The sequence below is a fragment of the Leptonychotes weddellii genome, chromosome 8, assembly GCF_054177405.1.
Source record: "Leptonychotes weddellii isolate Sample4059 chromosome 8, ASM5417740v2, whole genome shotgun sequence".
NCBI lineage: Eukaryota > Metazoa > Chordata > Mammalia > Carnivora > Phocidae > Leptonychotes > Leptonychotes weddellii.
The window spans coordinates 115,824,763-115,849,200 of record NC_138376.1 but is presented as its reverse complement, the minus strand read 5'-3'; the positions used below and the strand labels follow the sequence as shown (position 1 = coordinate 115,849,200).

Below are 24,438 nucleotides of genomic sequence, written 5' to 3'. Positions count from 1 at the left end.
CTCCCCCTGCTCTGAGGGGAGCCTGCTTCTCCCTCTGCCTCTGCCTGCCACTCCCCCTGCTTGTGCCCTCTCTCTCTCTGTCAAATAAATAGATAAAATCTTTAAAAAAAAAAATGCAAGTTCTTGAGCCACAGCAATCTGTTTTAACTAGCTCTCCAGGGGATCCAGGAGATTCTGAATCATGCTCAAGTTTTAGACCACTGTTCTAAGTTACTTAAGAGTGGTTGCTGGGGCACCTGGGTGGCTTAGTCCGTTAAGCATCTGCCTTCAGCTCAGGTCATGATCCCAGGGTCCTAGGATTGAGTCCCATGTCAGGTTCCCGGCTCAATGGTGAGTCTGCTCCTCCTTCTCCCTCTGCTCCTCCTCTCTCTCTCTCTCTCTCGCTCACACAAGTGTTCTCTCTCTCTCTCAAATAAATCAATAAAATCTTAAAAAAAGTGCTTGTCATCATAAGCTATGAAATACTGAGACATACCATTACATTTTACAATATTCCATAAATGATATATCAACAATGAAATCATATACCATATTTCTATTATGACATCTTATAAAAGGAAAACTCAGTAGATATTTTCAATAAAATTATAATAATATTAAAACTAAAGCAATCGTGAACTTCATTTCTTTTAAAAATATACAACTGTAGGGGCGCCTGGGTGGCTCAGATGGTTGGGCGTCTGCCTTCGGCTCGGGTCGTGATTCCAGGGTCCTGGGATCGAGCCCCGCATCGGGCTTTCTGCTCGGCGGGGAGCCTGCTTCTCCCTCTCCCTCTGTCTCCCCCCTGCTCATGCTCTCTCTCTCTCTCCATATCTCTGTGTCTCAAATGAATAAATAAATCTTTAAAAATAAATAAATAAATAAATAAAAATATACAACTGTAATTTGCTTCCTCTTCCAATTTGCAGATCCTTTTTCACTTCAACATCAACATAGCACATTTTTTTAAGTTCTTCATTTTAATTTCAGTATAGTTAACAGTATAGTGTTATATTAGTTTGAGATATACAATAGAGTGATTCAACAACATAATCAAGCTTTAATCTTTTTCTAAAGATTCAACTAGAAGCCTTCAAGAACACACAACAGTGGAATAACTAGGAAAAGAGAGAAATTTTCCAATTTTGTGCCAATTGAAATTCTCACAAGAAAATACTACTTTTATAATAAACTAATAAGTAAAAATGAAATCTATTAGCTAGAATTCGGCAAGAAGTTGAAACTAACATTGCACAAGTGTTACAAGAGGCTAAACAATTTGAGTACTCAAATCACAGATACAGTAAAGACTAAATATTTGCAATATTGACATCCATGTATGTTAAACATTTGTTATTAAATTTTCTGACAGAAAAACATCCTTAGAAATTTCAGCTAGGAATAATAACCCTGCAATAAAATGGTTATAAAACCACTGGGGAAAGAGCTAGTCTTGACTTACTACCAGTTTGACCCAAAAAGGAGAGTCATTATGAGCCTGATTACAAATTTCTGCCGCAGGCCAGTGTCTACTGTGATAACTTACCAGCGGAAAATTACTTAGTCACAATTTGTGCATAGAATGTTTTGGATATGTACACTAAGAGAGCAGGCACTGGATCATTTTAAGAAATGTTATTAAAATATTTACAACATATTGAGCTTATGTGTAATCCATGGGAACCTAAATCAGACTTAAAAATACTGCCTCAGCATATAAATGTCCACTTCCACTCAAATACCCTTCCATAAAGTGAACATTGGCAATGCTTGACAGAATTTTGAAATCTAAACATTCTTCATTACTAAATGCAAAGGATACAATTACAAAATTTTTAAATACTGTAATTAAAAAAAAGTCAAATGACTAATATTACGTACTAACCATGTGCCATTTCTCTCACTCATCTTGGTATTTCTGGCACAGATCCAAGCATATAATGTATATTTAATTGCATTCATGAAAAAAGGAATGAGAATTAAGTTTGAGAGAATTCAAAGATAAAAAAAAAAGTCCTAGCCCTCAAGGAAGTTACAAATCGAATTAGGAAACATGACAAATACAAGAAAAGCTAAATAACATATGACAATTAAAAACACCACGTGGCAGGATACGATTATTTGCAAAGCTGGTGGCAAACAATGCTATAAATTCTGACTAGAGTGAAGGTATTACGGACTGCGGTCCTTCTGGTCTCCCGACCCGACAGCAACACTGTATCTCCATTTAACAAAAGAAAGTAACAGCACTCACCCCACCCTAAAATTATTACAAAAGGAAGGAATACAATAACTAAAGAAAATGATATAAAGAAACTGCCTTGAAAAAGTTAGAACATTCCACACACACAATCATTTGTTGAATCCCAAGACCTCTAAAAAGCCCCTGAAACACAAGTCTCTCAGGAACAGCATCCTCTGATTATTTCTTCCTCCGCCCCCCACGAAGATTTCCACTGGCCAGCCGCCCCAGAAATTTCTCCCAGCATCCGCAATGACAATACTCTCATCTTTCCCTCCCTCCCCTCGCCTGTATCAGACGGTGGCATCTCCCTCCAGAGGAAAAAACGGAGGGCGGGGGAGGCTGTATAGGACGGAGAGAATGCTTGCAGTGAGGCCGATTATTAAGGAGAAGGAAAGCGAGACGACGCGGGGGTCAAAGGTGGGGTCCCCTCAGATCCAGCCCAGCCTCTAGGCCCCGCCAACATCTCCCCACCCTGAGGGCACGCCCCTCGCCCGCCAGACCCGAACGAGCAGGCAGCGGACTCGAGTGACAGCCCCACCACCTGTGCCGCAACCCCTCCCCCAGGCCCGTGGGGAGGCGCCTGCCCCTGCCTCACCAAGAGCGACCCGTGGCTCTTTCTCTACCCTTCCAGTCCACGTCGCCGATGAGTGACAGGTCCCCGGGGGAGGCGATAGCAAGCGCACGCCGCTCGATACTGCTGGTGCAACACTGCACCGTACCCTCCAGCCGGCACGGGGCCGGGGCGTAGACAGAGCGTTCCGGACGGCCCAGGGAGACCCAGTCCAGGCCTAGCCTGGCCCAGTTGCCCCACATTGGGCGGGGGTGGCACTTACTGCGGAGATTGTGGATTAGCTCCGAGTGGCTGGCGCCGCCGGATTTCCAGGCCATCGCTAAGCACACCCGGAGCAGGTACAGAACCACCTTCAGCGCGGCGACGGTGCCCAGCAGCTTCCCCAAGAGTGAGACCACCTCCCACACGGTCACCGCCCCGCTCGCGTCCCCGCTGTAGTCTCCGCTGTGACTGCTGTCGCCGCCGGTGCCGCCACTGCGCGCTCCCGGCATACCCCGCGGCACGCATGCGCTCTGTGACGCTGCGCGGCCTCGGGTGCGGCGGGGTGGGGCCGCCGGCAGGGGTGGCCGCGTGCCCAACCGCCTGCGCCTGTGGCAGCTGCGGCAGCTGCGGACGGGCTGGGAGCCCGGGCTGAGTCAGCGCCGCCGCCGCGTGCCCCCTCTCTGAGGACTCGGGCTGCGCACCGCCAACTTGCTGAGTTCGCCCTGCGGCCAGGCGGGGTGGGCCCCGGCGTGGTCGGTCGCGTGCCTGGCTGCGGCCTTGGGTCACCGAGCGCGGTGGCACGACGGCGGGACCGATCCGTGCCCCCGCGTCTGCCCGATCCGGTTACGCCGCTGCCGGTAGCTCCGTAGTCGCAGCTGAGTCAGCTGCTGCGAGCCGCGGGTCTGCTCCTATAGCTGTCCAGATTGTTAGACGGTGGGCTTCCTCCGTTATTCCTCACCCAACCCAGTTGTCTAATATTTAGGTCAGTTCGAGTCGGAGCTCCGTATGGTGGAGCCTGAATAATCTTAATAGAACGGGAGGGCAAAGGCCCTCTCTCACCCGAGTACTCGAGCCTCTGGCTTTGTGACAAGTACATCAGTGTTTGGTTAGCAGAGACTTTGGGACCCTGGTTTGTTCTCAACTCTAAAGCACATACTCAGAGAGTGGAAGAACACCATAACGGGGAGGGGGGGGGCGGCGGAGCGTGGGAATGCTTTGCTCCTGCAAACAATGCAATCTGCTAAAATTACCACAGTATCTAATGGAGAATGTGTTATTTTCCCAACAAAAGTGTGCATTTTCAGCTAATTAATCCCCACAAATTCCACCGTTAGACTGGACACCAGCTTTATCGCTACCAGCCCTGCAAGACAATGAGTTCGGGAAGCTGACAGGGAACATTGCCCGGCACATCCAACTTGCTGCCTCCTAATCAGAACTGAGACTGACAGAATCCAGTCATCATTTAGTCCAATAAACTTTTAAGAAAGGAAACAAAGCAATGTCAAGACCTCTACGCTACTGCATGAGCAGTGGTTTTCAAATTCCAGTTCTTGTCAGATTTTGTCAAATGTAACACTCAGCCTCTACTACCCCTCCGAAATACACTTGTACATTACCTGTTTTCTGGGATTCTGTGACGTAAATGAAACCACACTCAAAAAAAGTGTTCTTTATGTGACTGACGCACTGCCTACTGCCCTAAGGAAGCACCTCAGTGTTCTTTAATATCAGAAATAAAATTGTCCGTTTGGGACTCTACTAGTTTTCTATCTTATCTCTGCAGTCTCCTAATATTCTAGTTAAAAGAACAAAACCAGTCTATTCTCAGCAAGAGCCTGGTAAGTCTCTCTAAAGCTGACCTAGATGAATTGCATCTACATGTGGTGCTTCCATAAGCTGTGGCTGGGAAATAGGACTACCAATATCCGTTAAAAAGAAGATATCAGGGCTCCTTTTAAAGAAACAACCAACACACAGTTATTAATGTATTATAAAGGAGATTTTTTTAAAAAATCAATGATACCTTCTGTATGCAATAGGATTTACATTCTTATTGGGGAGATCTGCATTAAAAGAAAACAGGCAGCAGAGGGCAAAATATAAGTACTATTCTGGTCTAGATGTCAAGTGCTATGCTTATTTAGATCATCATGGGCTGGAGTAATCAGGAAAAGATAGGGGAAGGAACTGGTCCTTGAAGGATGACAAGGATTCTAAGAAGTAGAAAGGAATAAAAGGATATTGTAGGTAATTCAAAGTACAGAAGCAGGAACCTAGAGCACTAATTCCTAGGCTGTCGACGTTACATATCAAACTCATTAATTACATACATAAATGAATTGAGGAAGGTTACATAGCTAGACAGTTCAGTCAAAACTAGAATTGGAGTTTTTAGAATTCCAACTCCAGGCTCTGACAGTGTGTATTAACAACTTGGAAGCAAAGTATTTGTTTGAGAGACAAAGAGGGAGACCTTTAGAATAAAGGTTGTGCAGTAATGAAGGTACTTCTATAAGAATTGAAGGATTTTCAGTATTTTCAATGGGTGCTGAGATACAAAACTGAATGCTAGGGTGTAGCTACTAGGTGGTTTCTCTTGCATTGATTTTGTTTTGGTTTTGCTCTTAAATTTTTCTTACATTGCACAATTATTGCACAAATGCACCGTTTCAGTGTTCCCATACTGACTTTGAGGACTCTGTTCAAAGCCACCTCGGTAAGGAAGGACCCTCCAACTTCCTCCCGCTTGGGGGTTGATGGTACCCGCATTGCCGGAGGACGGGAATTGGCTCTCCGCAGCCACCGTCCGCCTTGTAATGTCCGGCCCAATCAGACTCCGCGGGAAGGGGCGGGACTCGGAGGCGCGCGCAGTGTTTCCTGCTCTACCCGTAGGGGTTGCTTTTGCCATGGAGGATATTTATGCTAAGTTTGTGTCTCAGAAAATCAGCAAAACCCGCTGGCGACCGGTACCTCCGGGGAGCCTGCAGACCGCGGATACCTTCGCTGCAGGATCTTGGGACAATGAGGTACCTTTGCTCCCGGGCGGGAAGCTCCTGCTTCCTTTCTCCTAGAACCGCGCCGCTGGGGGTCTGCGCGCGAACTCTCGCCTTCTAGCTCATCTCGCCTTCTAGCTCCTCTCGCCATCTCCGTCCCCCAGTTCCTATCTCAGGTTCGGTTGTCCGGTACCTCAGAGCCATCGATGATGTGCCTGAGCCTCGAATCTCGTATTTTAAACCATCACCTTCCATTTATCTGAGATGCTTTCAAAGCAAGGTTGCTTGAAGGCAATACAGATTTTAATGTTCAAGAGTTTGATGTATATTTCATCTCAAGAGAAAACTTTCTGCTTTACAGGAAAATTATGTTTCACTGTGGTCTATTGGAGATTTTGGGAACTTGGACTCTGATGGAGGGTTTGAAGGAGACCATCAGTTACTGTGTGATATCAGACACCATGGCGATGTAATGGATTTACAAGTAAGTCTGTGTAACTTCCAAAAGCTAATTTTTTAAAAACTGAGATTAATATATTTGGAGATGCAAAGGACCTTAGATTTTGTCTAGTCTTATTCCGGGTTTACAGGAAACTGAGTTCTCTATAGGTTATGATTGGCTAATATTAATTATAAAGCCACTCAATGGCAGAATCAGAACTGGGGAAGGGGATGTGAATTTAATCACAGTTTTTAAAATCCTGGTTTGTTTGTTTAATTAGTTGGCCATCTGTGTGCCAAACATCATTTGGGGGGCTTTACAAAAGTCTAATATTTTTATCACGTGTTTGTGAATCAGGTGTTATATGTCACCATGGGACAAATACTGTGCAAGGCACTATACATGGTTTTGCTTTATAAATTCTTATAACAACCCCCTAAGTGGGGATTAGTTCTTCCATTTTAAAAAGTTTACCAAGGCTTAGAGAACTTAACTTGGTTAATGTCTCAAAGCCATTAAAGTGGGGGGAATAGAATTAAGTTTTCAAATCCTGGTCTGTAGGACTTCAAAGTCCCTGCATTTTCTTCTATAGAAAGCTGCCTAACCCTGAGAATGATTATTTTCTAAACCTCTATGGTGGTAGTCCAAAATTAAACCAGTTCTAGGTGAAGGAGTTGAGGGGAAAAAATTTATTTATTGTTCATGAAAATCCTTTCATTTGTGTAGTGGTTTTGACTTTTCAGATCCATCATCACATTTTATTTGCTTAGCATTTTATAGGCTCTTTGCATTTTAAAATTGTTGTACTACTAATTGAGTTAAACAAATGGGTTTCCTTCCTATCGATATTTCTGAATCCATAACAAGCAAGAATTTTCTATTTAGTTTTTTGACCAGGAAAGAATTGTAGCTGCTTCATCAACAGGATGTGTAACAGTTTTCCTTCACCACCCGAATAACCAGGTAAAGAATTTTGCTTGAAAACTGAATTTATATTTTAATTATTTTTAAGGAGGCCTAAACTAGATTGTATGTAATAATGACACAAATAAGTTTCATACTCTCAAAATATGGAGGGGGAAATACCATATTACCTATCTTTCAGTAGATTAATTCCCAAACCAGGTTTGTGTGAGCTTTTATTGAAATTAGATATCTCTTAAATTCTGTTGGTCCAGAGCTATCAATATGGTTTTCTGGCAAGTAATTTTCCTGTAATTTTCTCTTTTAAAAGTTACTGTTCTGATCTTTCAAAGAAAGAGCACCTTCTAGCTTGGGTATCATTAGAGAGAACAGGGACAGCTACTTTGCTTCTGTGGATAGAACCTAGGTTTTATTTATTTATTTATTTTTTAATTTTACTTATTTATTTGACAGAGGGAGCAAGCACAAGCAGCGGGAGCTGCAGAGGGAGAGGGAGAAGCAGGCTTCCCGCTGAGCAGGGATCCCGATGCTGAGCTCTATCCCAGGACCCTGGGATCACGACCTGAGCCAAAGGCAGACACTCAACGACTGAGCCACCCAGGGGCCCCTAGAACCTAGGTTTTAATTAGAAAAGAGGATGCACTATATGAAGACTTGACATTTTTTCAGTGCCCTTCTTGTGTATTGAAAGCCTGAGTGCTGACCTTCATAATGGTAGGGCAGTTCTTTAAAATAGCCCCATTTGGGGTGCCTGGGTGGCTCAGTTGGTTAAGCGACTGCCTTTGGCTCAGGTCATGATCCTGGAGTCCCGGGATCGAGTCCCGCATCGGGCTCCCTGCTCGGCAGGGAGTCTGCTTCTCCCTCTGACCCTCCCCCCTATCATGTACTCGCTCTCTCTCATTCTCTCTCTCAAATAAATAAATAAAATCTTTAAAAAAATAAATGAATAAATAAAATAAATAAATAAAATAGCCCCATTTGTAGTAACGGTTTTAAGTTGCTTGAAGAGATTGCTTATTTAGATTTTCAGGCTAATAAAGGTCATCTTCCTAATAGACATGCCTAGTAAATATAAGACCCAGATCTTCTTACGTATTTTTCTTAATGGTTTCAGTTAGAAAACACTAGAGATTTATTTCTTAGATGTAGGCTAATTCCCTTAAGAATTTAGAGTTGTGGGGCATGTGGGTGGCTCAGTCATTAAGCGAATTCCTTCAGCTCAGGTCATGATCCCAGGGTCCTGGTCCTGGGATCGAGCCCCGTATCGGGCTCCCTGCTCCGCAGGAGGCCTGCTTCTCCCTCTCCCACTCCACCCTGCTTGTGTTCCCTCTCTCGCTGTGTCTCTGTCAAATAAATAAAATCCTTAATAAAAAAAAAAAAAGAATTTAGAGTTGCTTTTAGGGACTCCTGGGTGGTTCAGTCAGTTAAGTGTCTTTGGCTCAAGTCTTCTTCCCAGGGTCCTGGGATCTAGTCCCACATCAGGCTCCTTGCTCAGCGGGGAGCTTGCTACTCCCTCTGCCTGCCACTCCCCCTGCTTGTGCTCTCTTGCATGCATGCTCGTGCTGTCTCTCTCTCTGACAAATAAATAAATAACATCTTTAAAAAAAGCGGGGCAGCGTCTGGGTGGCTCAGTCATTAAGCGTCTGCCTTTGGCTCAGGTCATGATCCCAGGGTCCTGGGATCGAGCCCCACATCGGGCTCCCTGCTGCGCGGGAAGCCTGCTTCTCCCTCTCCCACTCCCCCTGCTTGTGTTCCCCCTCTCGTTGTGCCTGTCTCTCTCAAATAAAAAAAACTTATTAAAAAAGAAAAAAAAGAATTTAGAGTTGCTTTTGAACACACAACTATCTGATACCTAAACCATTTCTTTGAGATAAGTTTGAGATATTATTGAAAAGCATTTTTTTAGTCTAATCCAGTGTATACAGAACTTTGATGGAAGTAGTTTCTAGGCTTTAGTGCCCAGAAATACAAAGGAAAAAGGAGGGAGTTATTCTTTCTCTAGGAGGGTGTGAGACAGAATTTTAAAATACTCTTCATTCAGGGAAAAGTGCTAGTTTTTAGGGCTTTGCTTTGATTCATCGTACTCTCATTTCTGACTCCTAGACTCTGTCGGTCAGCCAGCAGTGGACAGCCGCTCACTACCACACAGGTCCGGGCAGTCCTTCCTGTGGCAGTGCACCGTGCACAGGTATTGTGTGCAGTAACCCAGAAATTGTCACCGTCGGAGAAGATGGTCGGATCAATCTCTTCAGAGTCGATCACAAGGAGGCGGTGAGAACCATAGGTAAGAAAAATCATACTTCTTTTGTTATCACGTAGTAATTGAGCACCTACCATGTGCTAAGCAGACCCAATGCTAAGTGTTTGAGGGATGTAAAAATATACAGAGTAGGATCCCTTTATAAGACAATATGTCGATAAGGCGTGTATGAATGAGTGACTACGCAGGAGAAACTATTTCGGGGTTTTTTTTTGAGGGGGTGGTTTTTTTTTGTTTGTTTTGGGTTTGGGTTTGGGTTTTTTTTTTTTTTTGGCTGGTGAAGATTATCAAATAAAGAATTGAGGAGCAAGTGGCAATTGATTTAATCTAGGTTCTAGACCGTAAATAATCCTAAATGATGGCACACCAAACAAAGGGAATAACATGGAGGCAGGATACGTCCATTTAGAGAATGACAAAAAGTGTAGTTTTCCATACTTATGTAGGAGAGGTGACAGATAAAGCAAGAGAAGTAAATTGGGGCCAGGTTGTGAAGAGTCTAATGCATAGCTACAGAGGTTACATTTTGTTAGTTGGGCCACTAAGAAACCATTGAATCTTTTTGAGCAAGGGGATGATAAACTCCCTGTCATGCTTTAGAAGGATTATTCTAGTCTAGTAGTTCTCAACTATGCTTTCCAGCCTGACAGTAGTTTTAACAACTCACTACCCTAGACCTCCTGAATCAGAACCTCTGTGCATTCAGCCCATGAATCAGTTTTTTGTATTTGTTAGTTTTTTTTAGTTCTGAAGAACGCTTATTTAACCGTTAAGGACCATTGCCTGGAGTTTGGAGGACTGTCACAAAAGTTTAGAAGTATATGTTAAATTATGTGGTATAGGGGCGCCTGGTGGCTCAGTCAGTTAAGTGTCTGTCTTTGGCTCAGGTCATGATCCCAGGGTCCTGGGATCGAGCCCCGCATCGGGCTCCCTACTCAGCTGGGAGCCTGCTTCTCCCTCTCCCACTCCCCCTGCTTGTGTTCCCTCTCTCGCTATCTCTCTCTCTGTGTCAAATAAATAAATAAAATCTTAAAAAAAATATGTGGTATAACTTAAACACTCTAGGAAAAGGTAAAGGACCAGTATATACCAGTCTGGAAGGACTTCATGGAGAAGAGAGTTAATGAGGCTAAAGATGAAGGGATTTTTTTTTTTTTAAGATTTTTTACTTTATTTAATTAATTTATTTTTTAAGATTCCACTCATTTATCTGAGAGAGAGAGGGAGAGGAGCATGAGAGAGAGAGCGAGCGAGCATAAGAGAGAGTGAGCACCAGCCGGGGGGGAGAAAGAGAGGAAGAAGCAGTCTCCCCACTGACCCCAGAGCCTGATGCAGGGCTTGATCCCAGGACCCTGGGATCATGACCTGAGCCAAAAGCAGATGCTTAACTGACTGAGCCACCCAGGCACCCCTTAAGATTTTATTTTTAAGTAATCTCTACACCCAACATAGGGCTTGAACTTACAGCCCTGAGATGAAGAGTTGCACGCTCTACCAACTGAGCCAACCAGGCGACCCTAAAGATGAATAGATTTGAGATGAGTCAGCCAAATGATACAAGTTCGGAATGAGCTCTATGGGAAGCACTGGGGTTTGGAGGTTCTGGGTTAAGCACTAGTGGGAGATATAAAATTGTATATGGAGGAACTTGAATAGCTATATCAGCATTGGAGGGTGACAATCTTAGGTGGAAATAGAGAAATATATGAAAACTCTGCCCTCTGTTTGGAAAACAGTCAGATGTTCTGTAAGTAATATATTTCTATCAAAGGAGAGTCCATTTTAACATATATATTACCGTGCATTTTTCTATAGAAATTAGACTGACTTATTTAAAAGTTCACTTGTAATATTTCAATCAATAGAAGGAATGCAATTTAAGAATTTTGTGGAAAAGTAGGACTTATTAACACACACTACTGTTTTCTTAATTTGTAGACAATGCAGATAGCAGTACACTCCATGCTGTAACCTTCCTTCGAACTCCTGAGATTCTTACAGTAAATTCAATTGGGCAATTAAAAATATGGGATTTCAGAAAACAAGGAAATGAGCCCTCTCAGATATTATCACTGTAAGTTTTCATTTGTAATTTCAGTACCGTAATGCAAAATTAATTTGTTCGATTATTTATAGCAACTGACTTTAAACCATACTGTATTTTAATTGCATTTGAAGAGAATGATCCCTGATTAAATTTGATAAAGCAAGTGTAATTTGATGGGTTTGGTACTGCTGTGCTGCATTTAGTAAATATTTGTCGTATTGATTCAGAGCCTTTATCTCTTTGAAGTTTATATTATTTAATGGGGAATTTATTTTTGCTCGGCAAGTGATTCTACTGATAGTAGGTACAATGCAATCCAGATGTGATTGGGTGAAAAATACAATCCGAGGAGCGCCTGGGTGGCTCAGTCGTTAGCCTTCGGCTCAGGTCATGATCCCAGGGTCCTCGGATTGAGCCTCGCATCGGGCTCCCTGCTCAGCAGGAAGCCTGCTTCTCCCTCTCCCACTCCCCCTGCTTGTGTTCCCTCTCTGTCAAAAAATAAATAAAATCTTAAAAAAAAAAAAAATACAATCCCAAGATCTTTTTTCTGAGCAAAAATTCCCATTCTGTGTGTGCGATTTTCTCTTCCCTAGTAAGAATATAGAATGTGTCAAACTGAAAAAGTAATTATATAAACAAAATATTAAATAAGGTAAAAGTAAAGAATATGCTGCTTAGTTGTACATAATGTTTTTAAAATACCAAGAAATGGAAATATGTTTGCATATCTTACCACCAGATTATCATGCTCCTTATGTCTCCAAATTGAAGAGGGAATAACTTTGGCTTTAATTTCATTGCAAAATTCTAATATTTAGAAATATATTTAATGCACTCAATTTTTTGACATAATTTAAGTTCAGCTAGTAGCTCCAGCCACAAAGTCATCATTTAGTTTCTAGAGTGAAACATGTTTCATGGATTATGCAAAGATAAATCCTACTTCACAAATGTCTGATATCATTGTATCTCCCATAAAAGGACTGGTGACCGAGTGCCCCTCCACTGTGTTGACAGACATCCCAACCAGCAGCATGTTGTAGCTACTGGTGGCCAGGATGGAATGCTGAGTATTTGGGATGTTAGACAAGGCACTATGCCTGTGTCTCTGCTGAAGGCTCATGAAGCTGAAAGTAAGTGCTGTGGAGATACATGAGTTTTTGTTGGTTAGTAGTATGATGTACTGTAAGCAGCTTTCCATAATCATACATACGGATCATTTTACAGTAGCTTTTGGCTGAATTATATAGATGTGCAATAATTAATCCCTTTTTATTTGACAAGTTCTTCAACATGTTTCATTATTTTATCCAAAACCACAGTGATTATCCTTATATGTTCATCTTTATGGGCTTATCTTCTTAGGATAATTTTTTAGAAGTAGAATTGGTGAGCCAAAACATAAAGCTGTGATACATGTTATCAAACTGTTATACATAAAAATAATACCAGTTTATATTGCCATACTCTGTATAAGAGGATGCCCTTTTCCCATGCAAATGCAGGCTATTGTTAATATTTACCAATCTGTGTGTTCCTCACAGAAGAATTGTACCTTTTTTTTTTTTTTAAATAGGAACAGTATATATAGGATCTTGTCCCTTTTTTGTTCATCTTTTGATTTGGGGGATTTTTTGACTAGACAGAAATTTTTCATTTTATCACCATCTTTGATATCATGACTAAATTATAGTTTTAAATTCTGACTTAAGAGAAGTTTATGTTAAGCTTTGCTTGAATAAAAGTACAGAAGTAGAAACATACCAGTATTGTAATCTCGATTTTAAGTTCCATTATTACCTTGGAAAGATAAATGATTTTTAAGATTATATTTAATAAGCAAATAAAAGGATAGAAATTTTTTGCCTCTTCTAGTTATAACTGTACCCAGGGGGGAAAAAATAAAAAATACGGTATGTCCTCATAGAATCTGATGTTGGCTAAGCCAGTGGTAGTAATATTACAAACTTTCAGATCTCTTCTTCCAGCCCCCCTTAACTGCCAGCCTGTATTGCCAAGCAATACATACAAATGTAGCAGATCGTAATGTATTGTTTTGATTCATTCTGACTCTTGGCTAGAAATGAAATAAGATGTTTTAGTATAGAGGTTTGTTTTCTACTCTGAAAATAAATACTTAAGAATCTAGGTTTGTACAGTAGGCTTATGGCTCTAGAGGCTATTTTCTTTCACTTTTTTTAATGAAACAGTATGAATGTATTTTACACAGGGATTTGCCCAGAACAAGTTCTCTTGAGGAAGATGACCTTTTAATGTTTTGTGGCATGATGCTTAATTGTGGTAATTGTCAGAATGAAAATTGCCCAGTTGCAAGCATGTACCTTCTAATACTTTTTATGCCATGTCCCAGGCGCCTTCTATGCTGCCTCTTTAAGGTTCTAGTCCAGAATCACAGAACCCTTATTCACAGACTACCTGTTTGATTTGCGTGCTGCAGAGAACCTCCTAAGGCGTCCTGGCCAGTTGTTGGCTCCCATTTGTCTATTGATACAAAGTTACCTTAAAGTTTAGAACTTGCAGGGTCCTCAATCCTACACTGGCTTCTTAAAAGCCCTCCATGTGAAAATGAGTCCAGATTCTGGGAGCATTTATAGGTTTTAGTTTGCTAAGAGCTAGTTGCTATTTCTGTGATATATACCAGAGGTATCCAGAAGCCTGGCATGAAGCAAAATTGAACTGCTGCTTAGAAATTCATTTGTATGTTACTTTTATGGTATTCTCTCTGTTTTTCCAGTAATATAACCTTCATATATATATATTTTTAAGATTTTATTTATTTATTTGAGAGAGAGCAGAACAGAGCGAGAGAGACAACATGAGCGGTGGGGAGGGGCAGAGGGAGAAGGAGAAGCAGGGCTCAATCCCAGGACCCTGGGATCATGACCTGAGCTGAAGGTAGGTCTTAACCAGCTGAGCCACTCAGGTACACCTAACCTTTCTTCATATGTTAATGACACAGGAATTGAAAATAAGAGAACTTAACAATTTAAAAAAAAATTTTAGGGACACCTGGGTGGCTTAGTTGGTTAAGCATCTGCCTTCGGCGCAGGTCACAATCCCAGGGTTCTGGGATCGAGTCCGCATCAGGCTCCTTGCTCAGTGGGCAGCCTGCTTCTCCCTCTGCCTGCTGCTCCCCCTGCTTGTGTGCTCTCTCTGACAAATACATAAATAAAATTTTAAAAGTACATATTTTAGGAATTACCCCATTGTCATATTCTTCCATAAAAAAATGTAATAGGTCAAATGATTAGCATTTATTTTTTTTTTAAATTAACATGTAATGTGTTATTTGTTTCGGGGTACAGGTCTGTGATTCATCAGTCTTACACAATTCACAGTGCTCACCATAGCACATACCCTCCCCAGTGTCCATCACCCAGCCACCCCATCCCTCCCACCTCCCTCCATTCCAGCAACCCTCAGTTTGTTTCCTAAGATTAAGAGTCTCTTAGTTTATCTCCCTCTCTGGTTTTGTCTTGTTTCATTTTTCCCTCCCTTTCCCTATGATCCTCTGTCTTGTTTCTCAAATTCCTCACATCAGTGAGATCATATGATAATTGTCTTTCTCTGATTGACTTACTTTGCTCGGCAGAATACCCTCTAGTTCCATCCACGTCATTGCAAATGGCAAGATTTCATTTTTTTTTTAAACAGCTGCATAATATTCCATTGTATATATATACCACATCTTCTTTATCCATTCATCTGTTGATGGACATCTAGGCTCTTTCCATAGTTTGGCTATTGTGGACATTGCTGCCACAAACATTGGGGTGCTTGTGCCCCTTCAGATCACTCCATTTGTATCTTTGGGGTAAATCCCCAGTAGTGCAATTGCTGGGTCGTAGGGTAGCTCTATTTTCAACTTTTTGAGGAACCTCCATACTGTTTTCCAGATTGGCTGCACCAGCTTGCATTCCCACCAACAGTGTAGGAGGGTTCCCCTTTCTCCACATCCTCGCCAACATCTGTCGTTTCCTGACTTGTTAATTTTAGCCATTCTGACTGGTGTGAGGTGGTATCTCATTGAGGTTTTGATTTGTATTTTCCTGATGCCGAGTGATCTTGAACACTTTCCATGTGTCTGTTGGCCATTTGGATGTCTTCTTTGCAGAAATGTCTGTTCATGTCTTCTGCCCATTTCTTGATTGGATTATTTGTTCTTTGGGTGTTGAGTTTGATAAGTTCTTTATAGCTTCTGGTAGCATTTATTTTCATTCACTTGCTGGCCCAATACACAAGTAGATTTATTTGGCTTCTTTATCCTATCTATGTGTTATAGCCATTTGGAGACTTATATCTTTTAATTCTGAAGCCTTTGATTTTTATCACAGACTTGGGGTTTGAAGGTGTGTGATGAAGGTTAATGGAATATGATGCCTAGAGATAGGGTCTTAAAGTGTGTTCAACTTTTCTGCACAGGAATTAGCTTCTTGGTTCTTATCTTTTAGTGTGGGAAGTGCACTTTCACCCGTCCAACCCAGATCATCTATTTACTTGTTCTGAGGATGGATCCCTCTGGCATTGGGATGCCTCCACAGACGTACCTGAAAAATCATCACTGTTTAACCAAGGTAAAAGGATTTAATGAAGATTCTTGTGTGTAATTTTGTTATAGTTTTAAATACCACATTAGAAATTCTCGTATTTTTAACATTAAAGAATGGTAGAATGTTTCCATTCTCCTGCCTCAGGGTAAATTCTAGTATCATAGGGCTTGAAATCTGTCAGCTGCTTACTACTCCAGTGCTGATGACTACAAATGCCATAAGGTGGCTAACTTCGCACAGCCAGGGTTCTTCATGCTACATTTCCGAGACTTTCCATCCAAGAATCACCAGAAGGACGGTTAAAATCTCCTGCTTTGCTTGAAGAATTCAAATTTGATATCCATAATATCCTATGGAAATTTGAGGATTTAATATCACTGAATAAGCCTTTGGTCAAAAATGGTGATGTATGATAATGAAGTCATCACCCTGTTATTCTGGAATTAAGTTTCAATCCTAGCCTTTTAAAAATATCAATAGAATTTCAGATGTTTATGACATAATATTAGTCTTGAAAGATATGTTCCCCTTTTTTTCTTGCAGGAGGAAGAAATAGTACTTTTTTGTCTCACAGCATTAGTAGCCAGACTAATGTTCACCAGTCTCTCATAAGCTCCTGGCTCAGCACTGATCCTGCAAAAGACCGTATTGAAATCACAAGCTTGCTTCCCAGTAGGACTTTGTCTGTGAACAGTTTGGATATTTTAGGTCCTTGTCTTGTTTGTGGAACTGATTCAGAAGCCATTTATGTTACTAGACAGCTTTTCTCATGAAAATACTATAAGATTTCAGGTGAAGCATATTGTTAGCGTTTTGAAGTACAACTTCTATGCAGATTTTTATTATTGGAAAATGTGAAATTTGCAGAGGAAGCTTCTGTAAACTATTGATAATATCGATGCCCTGTTTTGACTTTTGTCAATTGAATGTTCTCATAGTTGCAGAGTCAGAGAGATGACTGATGGCAAGAGAATTGGAATCTGTGGAAGACTATCAGAGGGATCCTTTTGCTCATGTATACACTGCCTTCAAACAGGCTATTCTGTAGAACCTGCTTTAGCTCATGGAACCTGCTCTTCATTTTTGATGTTATGGAACTTAATATTCTCAAACCACCAACAGGTTCCTATTCTTTTTATCGACACTATGGGGGATATTACCCCTCCCTCGTGGCCCTGGCCAATGTTAATGTTTATCCTTTTTATTGTAGATATTTTCTTCAATCTTTCCACATTTTATTTCCTTAATAAGTTTAATAAACTTCACAAAGAATTGAGTAGAGCAAAGATGACAGGTTTTTGTAGTGTTCCCATTTTTTTTAAAGGTTTTGTTAAAGGAAAGTGTTTTGACAGGTTCCTCTATTGGAGTAGATTTGAACAGAACTCTGTCAACTGCTGAGACCCAACTTCATTTTTCTTGAAAAAGAAAAAGTACATTTTTCCTAAGGATTTTTGCTTTTATTTAGTTTTACAACATAGTTCAAAATTGCTGAACTGGACATTGTGCAATAAAATAGAATTTGATATTGATAACTGAGCTGACTTCCAAACTAAAATTTGATAGATAACATGTATGAGACCAGTATGATGATGTGGTAAGAGTAAAGAATATTGTTTTGTCCTTGTCTACAATGTTTTTTTTAATTATGCTATGTTAATCACCATACATTACATCATTAGTTTTTGATGTAGTGTTCCATGATTCATTATTTGCGTATAACACCCAGTGCTCCATGCAGAACGTGCCCTCTTTAATACCCTTCACCAGGCTAACCCATCCTCCCACCCCCCTCCTCCCTTGTCTACAATGTTAATGATAATCTAACATGTAGGTGTTTTCTTTTGTTTGTTTTTGACTGTAGTTGACATAATGTTACATTAGTTTCAGGTTAATGTGTAGTGCTTAAAAACAATTTTGTGACATTGTCTTTCCAAAGTTTGTTAAGTCTGTTATTGAACGTGAAGACCTTAATGACAAATCACTGTTATTATGCTCTTAAAGCATGTATTCGTTTACTTTATAATTCCAATGATAGTAATTATGGTAAAGTTTTGTTTTTCCATCCTAATAAATACTTTTCAGTTCTTTTATGCCACCTTACCTCGGGGGGGGTTTTGTGTGGGGTTTTTTGTCAACATTTTTAAATGGAATACATATATGCAATCTTTTTTATATAAATTTGACTCAGAAATATTTGAAAATATTAGTAACTTGAATTATAAAGAATCAGGAAGAAAGAAAATGTTGCCAATGGAATTTTTAATCTGTTTATAGTTTTATTGCTGACTAGTTTTTAAGACTTTGTTATTACAAAAGTAATTTGTTACAGAAAAAAAGTCAAAAGAAATTTTTAAGTACTTATACAATTAATAGTCTTTTCATTCCCTTTTTTAATCCATCAATGTGTGTATACTTTATTAAAATGAAATATATCATGTTATATTTATGAATATACATTCCCCAGGAGTAATCACATGGTTTCCATAGTAAAAACATAGCTATTAATTTTCCTTTGACTTATTTCCCTTTATATGAATGTCTTGCTGCAACCTAAGCTTCAGTGTCCCTTTCTTTACTTCCCAGGCATACTCCCATTCCATTCAGCAGACTAATATCCTTGCTCTGAGTGGGCCCTGAGTTGATCTCACTCCTTAGAAGGGTAGCTCCTGGGGGGCACATTTTTCATGCACAGTGAGTGGCAAACTTGTGCCTCTGCTTTCATCTACATTATATGCTGCTAAAAAGTTTGAAGGATTCATACATGTTCTTAGCACCCTTCTCAGGTTCCAGCAGCAATTACATACAATTTCCCTGGGTTGTTATAGTAAATAACTGGTAGAGGGAGGGAGCCATATGTGTAGGCTTAGAATACTAACTTGGGCTGCAAAAAGTTTCAAGTTTGAAGCTTTGCTTTGATTTAAGAGTATTTGTAACCATGAGTAAAAGAAAGTACGTTTGGATAGTGTTACATTTCTTATCAGTTGGTGAATTCTGCCAGATTTAATAAGAAACATAAGCTTTCTGTAGTATAAATAAAACCCTGGTTTATAAATTTGTTCATTATCACTGCCTTGATTCATGAAACTATCAAATAGTTTCTTTGAGGGCTGCAGGATCACAGAGGTAGAAGGTACCTTGGAGAGCATCTCTAACCCAAATTTAACCATCACTTCCACAGCATTCCCAACAAATTATCATCCAACCTGTACTTGAAAATATACTGTTACCAAGTTTCCCATCTCCCAATGCAGCTTCCCCTCACTTGGACAGCTCTTACTGATACAGCATTATGGCAGGGTTTTAGTGTATGAGTGGAATCTAAAACAATACTGTAAAAAAGTAGAATTATATTATTATGGGTTAATGAAATGATCATGTGAACCTACTGCGAGACAGCCAATCACCAATCAGTTTACTGAGTTTACATTATGTTGGGGTGCTTTACTATAAGGTTTTACTAAATAAATTAATTTTCATATACTGACCTGAAATTTGCTTTCATTTGTCTTCTTGGGAGCCACAAAAAAATCCTTCATCACATATCCAAATATTCAAAACTATGTATCATAGCTTTTTGGGGTAAACTTTTTTAATCCCTTCAATGGTTTCTAATGGGCAAAGTTCTCTTTGCATTGTTTCTTGCCCTTCTTGGCTAAACTCCAAAACTTCCAAACTCCTTTTAGGTGTCATTTTCTCCAGAAAGCCTTTCCTGGCCTCTGCCAATTTGGGCTAAATTGTACTCTGCTTCAAAAGCCCATTGTGCAGAGCCTGTGCTGTGCTTACAGCTGTATTAAGCAGCCTGTCTCTACTGGACCACACAAACAAGGCCCATACCTTAGTGTTGAGTTAATAATGTTTAATATAGTATCTGATCCATGGTAAACACTGAGTCAGTGCAAACTGAGCTGAACTAACCTCACAGTCTTGTTTTCCCTTAAAAAAAATACTCCCTTTTGCCACCAAAGACCATCATTAAAGTGTGACCTCCAAAATGAACGCTTTCCCAGGTGGTGTCTGCCTCCCTCAGAGTTGACTAAAGAAATCTCACCATCCTGGGACGCCTGGGTGGCTCAGTCGGTTAAGCGTCTGCCTTCGGCTCAGGTCATGATCCCAGGGTCCTGGGATCGAGTCCCGCATCGGGCTCCCTGCTCCGCGGGGAGCCTGCTTCTCCCTCTGCCTCTGTCTCTCTCTCTGTCTCTCATGAATAAATAAATAAAATCTTTAAAAAAAAAGAAAAAGAAATCTCACCATCCTGGTTCTTAGCACAATATTCCTTTGTAATGCTGTCTCAACTTATTTTAACTATTCTGACATTTGTTCAATTAGACTGCTGACTAGTTGAACTTAAACCCTTTGCCTTTTTCACACATGTAGTATACTATACTGTACTTCCCCTAGTGTTGACTTAATGCAGATGATTTTGATCCTTACTATAGGTCAATCCCTGTTCTAAAAGACAAATCCTATTTCCGTAGAGGAAAGAACTAACAATCTCCTTTGAATGTTTTCAGCAGAAGCTGATCATTTTCAGAATTTCCCAGCATGATCTACACTCTCACCCCATTGGTTAGGCAATAGGATAAATGTACTGAAGTGCTTAGGCCCACTCCTCTAGTCCTCCCAATTATCAGTGACATGTAAATCATTGGTGTTTGACTATAGTTATTGAAATCTTTATAAGCCTAATTTATTGACATTCTGCCCCATTTATCTTGTTCACAAAGCTGCTGTGGGGGAGATAACTGTGCTATAGCTATCCCATCAAAAATTTTGTATAATTGAAAAATTCCTTGTCCTTTGTAACACTTCCATTTCATAGTATTGTGGAAACATCCTTTTAATAATCCATTCCAGAATCTTGTCTAGTTAGAATACTAAGTCCACCAGTATAGTTTATATCAAGCCTTCATTTAAGCTTATGGTATCAATATGGTACCCAGCTCAGACTAGTTACATGGTTTGAAGCAGTAGCAGTGCTCTAGTCTTATAGATTAGAAACCTGCGGACATTTGAACTACGACAAGCAAGTATTCAAACTCTTTCAGCAGTATCTTCTGAACCACAACATTAAGTGGCAATGTACGGAACTAACAGACTACCATCATCTTAGCTTCAAAACAATTCGAACATTTGCTGTATTAGTTAAACAAGGAGGGAGAAAACCATTGGGGGGGGAGGCAGGTAAGAAGGGAGAAGTAGAATGACCAGAATATAGCTGATCAAGTAAAAAAAAATTTAATGAAAAATAAACTAATGTTCAGTTCCAAACTGTCATAACTAGACTTTGGGGGGCAGTAGGTGACAGACTAGCCTAACAGAGTCATCAGAAATGCATCAGCTGTCAAAAAATAATTTTTGTGCAGGCCATGGACATAAGCTAAACTGTAATAGTAGACTGTAAAATAATAGCTGCTACTCATCAAAATACAGATTTTACCCCTTCATAGTATGGAATGAAGTTAAATTTTAAAATTTCTTAGCAAGAAATGTTCTACAAACAATGATACTCCAGTAGTAACAAGCATACCTAGAAACCAGATTTGCTTTTTTTTTTTAAGATTTATTTATTTATTTGAGTGAGAGAGAGCACAAGCAGAGTAAAGGGCAGAGGGCAGAAGGAGAAGCAGACTCCCTGCTGAGCAGGTAGCCCAATGCGGGGCTCTAACCTGGGACTCCTGGATTATGACCTGAGCGGAAGGCAGATGCTTAACTGACTGAGCCACCCAGGTGCCCCCAGATTTGGTTTCTAATACCATTCTCCAATAAAAGGAACAAGGACTTCTTGGAGAGACAGGGAATATATAAGATAGCTTGAAGCATCTTGTACTGTCAGAAAGTAAGGAAGTTCTTTTTTTTTAAGTAGGCTCCACACTCCATGCAGCCCAATGCAGTGGTTGAACTCATGACCCTGAGATCAAGAGTCAGATGCTTAACCACCTCAGCCACCCTGGTGCCCCTTAAGGGAGTTCTTTTAAAAAACAATTTTAAGGGGCTCCTGGGTGGCTTAGTCATTAGGCGTCTGCCTTTGGCTCAGGTCATGATCCCAGGGTCCTGGGATCGAGCCCCACATCAGGCTCCCTGCTCAGCGGGAACCCTGCTTCTCCCTCTCCCACTCCCCCTGCTTGTGTTCCTGCTCTTGCTATCTCTGTGAAATAAATAAAATCTTTAAAAAAAAATTTTTTTAAATGTCATAATAATGGGGGAGAGGAGGGGTATGTCAAAGGGACACAGAAGCCAATTCAACTGGAAGAGCTCCCAATAGTCAAAGCTGGAACAATTTGATCAACAAAATAAAATACTCAAACTATAAAATAAATATCCATGAGTCCATATTGATATGTTTTTTAAAAAATAATGGAGAAGAGACTAATCTGCTCAGAATTCCAACCGATTTATGTAAATTCTCTGCCCAAAAAGAGGTAGAATGCAATTCTTCACTCCTTAAGTGTGGTCTGCTCATAGTCCTTCCCCTAAGACTGAGCTACTGAGAGGACTTAAGTTCTCAGGGCCACATTGCTCTTCAGACTTCTTCCATGTTTGCTGTCCCTGTTCCTACAGTCACCCAAGCATGAAATTTGGCCCCTACACCTGTTGATAAAAATAAAATGAAACCCCAAGTCCCCATTTCCATGAAGTATTGAAAAGTTGAGTAGGTTGAAGCTGGACCAAGGGTTTTCCAGCACACCAATACAAAGCCCTTCAAATGCAGTGGTAGGTATTGCCATCCAGACATCCAGCAGCCTTAGTAAGCATTTCCCTGCTCTTTCACCTCCCCCCATTCCCCAGTCTCAGACGCTTTTCATCTTGGGGATTGCTACATCTTTCCTGATCATTCCTTCTTTCCTGCTCTTCTCTCCCCCTGCTTCATTGGAGTTAAACCTCCCGTCTCAGAGCAATTCACTAAGCTCCTTGAATAATCCAGAAAATTTCCCCAGAACAGTAGTTTATGGAGATACTCCACTTTAGGCTTAGAATTGAAGAGCTTAAGTAAAGAAGTTCTCTGGATGATGACAGAGGTGACAAGATTTGGGGGGCAGTATGTCTTTTCAGATACATAATCCTTCTGAGAAGGGCAAGCAGGCCTGTGAACATATTAGATTCATATAATTTTGAGGCTGAAAGGGTCTCCAAAGGTTACTTAGTCCTGCAGTTGAAGAAAGTAAGACCTAGGGCTATTATGTGACCCACCTTGGGTCATACAGTGTATCTTCTACAATCTCTGTGCTTGTGCTTACGGAGTTTCAACCAAGTGCTCTTGGAATGGAATCTTTTAACAGAGATTTTCACATTTGAATTTCAGGATACAATGGCCAGTACCTAATTTTTTTTTTAAGATTTTATTTATTTGACAGAGAGAGACACAGCGTTAGAGGGAACACAAGCAGGGGGAGTGGGAGAGGGAGAAGCAGGCTTCCCGCGGAGCAGGGAGCCCGACGCGGGACTCCATCCCAGGACCCTGGGACCATGACCTGAGCCAAAGGCAGACACTTAACGACTGAGCCACCCAGGCGCCCTGGCCAGTACCTAATTTAACATCATGAAAAGAAGTATTTTAATTCGAAGAAAATTTTTATAGTTAGTCTCTAGTAGAAGAATGAAAAGAGATGTTTGAGGGGCTCCTGGCTGGCTCAGTCGGTGGAGCTTGTGACTTGGATCTTCCGGTTGTGAGTTCCAGCCCCATGTTGGGTGTAGAGATTACTTAAAAAATAAAATCTTAAAGAAAAGAAAAAGAAAGATGTTTTAAAATACTAACTATATTTTCTAGAGGCAGATTTGGCAAAGGCACTCTTTACAAAGGGTAGACGGTACTTGCAAACACCATAAGCCTAATGATCCCATCCCAAACTTCTAATTCAACTTAGCAAGAAATAAAACCTCTTCTGACAGTCGCCATTATTCCAATTATGGCAATAATGACTTCCCCGTCTACCGATTCGGTTGACAGGTTAAAAATCTCCAAACTCTGTTAACCCTGTCTTGGCTCAAGAATATATTAATCTGGCTGATTCAGCAAATACTTAACTACCGACTTACTCGAGGAAAGAGTGCAAGCAAAACTCAATTCATTTCAAAGCCTCTAGAAATCTCGATCCTGGTTCCCACAGCGAGGTTTCAGAGCAACTCATTGCTGTTTCCTTCTGAGAATTAAACTCCTTGAGATGTGCGTCTTATTCTCTATCCGTGCACAGAAGAGCTCAATTAAAAAAAGAAAGACACTGAAATGAGTGGACTTGGGAGGGGGAGAGCCTGATCCCACGAGCCGGGACGAGTCACCTGGGCAGCAACAGGCGGGGGCGACGCGAGGCGACGCTCGCCAACACGCTGAGGAGAAGGCGACCGGAGGAGGCTGGCAGGCTGCAGGCGGCGCGCGGGCTGCTGGCGGCCGGGCGGACAGAAGCCCCCAGTCCTCGGCCCCCGCGC

At 41.0% G+C, this 24,438-nt stretch overlaps 2 protein-coding genes and 1 long non-coding RNA gene across 5 annotated transcripts in view; 1 reads left to right on the top strand and 2 right to left on the bottom strand.

Annotated features, from left to right (window-relative positions):
- The window catches only part of PCMT1 (protein-L-isoaspartate (D-aspartate) O-methyltransferase), a 42,586-nt gene extending 39,285 nt beyond the window's left edge, over positions 1–3,301 (bottom strand). For all 3 annotated transcript variants that reach the window (XM_081829147.1, XM_081829145.1, XM_081829146.1), the window contains exon 1: positions 3,058–3,301. In XM_081829147.1, coding sequence (XP_081685273.1) covers positions 3,058–3,286 — 229 coding nt within the window. In that variant the 5' untranslated portion in view covers positions 3,287–3,301. The remainder of the gene's footprint in view (positions 1–3,057) is intronic.
- Positions 3,302–5,644: 2,343 nt separating this feature from the next.
- NUP43 (nucleoporin 43) lies at positions 5,645–19,508 on the top strand. Its single transcript, XM_006735825.3, has 8 exons — positions 5,645–5,806; positions 6,135–6,257; positions 7,101–7,178; positions 9,243–9,423; positions 11,338–11,473; positions 12,428–12,579; positions 15,919–16,041; positions 16,561–19,508. The coding sequence occupies exons 1-8, from the start codon at positions 5,687–5,689 to the stop codon at positions 16,788–16,790; spliced, it is 1,143 nt and encodes a 380-aa protein (XP_006735888.1). The 5' UTR covers positions 5,645–5,686; the 3' UTR covers positions 16,791–19,508.
- LOC145723137 (uncharacterized) lies at positions 19,014–24,411 on the bottom strand. Its single transcript, XR_014147996.1, has 2 exons — positions 24,052–24,411; positions 19,014–23,730 (listed from the first exon to the last, which is right to left on the bottom strand). It is a non-coding gene; the product is annotated as an uncharacterized LOC145723137 (long non-coding RNA).
- Positions 24,412–24,438: the final 27 nt, after the last annotated feature.

Coding starts and splice junctions, on each gene's coding strand:
- NUP43 (XM_006735825.3), top strand. CDS start 5,687: ATGGAGGATATTTATGCTAAGTTTGTGTCTCAGAAAATCAGCAAAACC. Junction 12,580..15,918: donor GAAGGCTCATGAAGCTGAAA/GTAAGTGCTGTG, acceptor CTTATCTTTTAG/TGTGGGAAGTGCACTTTCAC. Junction 16,042..16,560: donor ATCATCACTGTTTAACCAAG/GTAAAAGGATTT, acceptor TTTTTCTTGCAG/GAGGAAGAAATAGTACTTTT.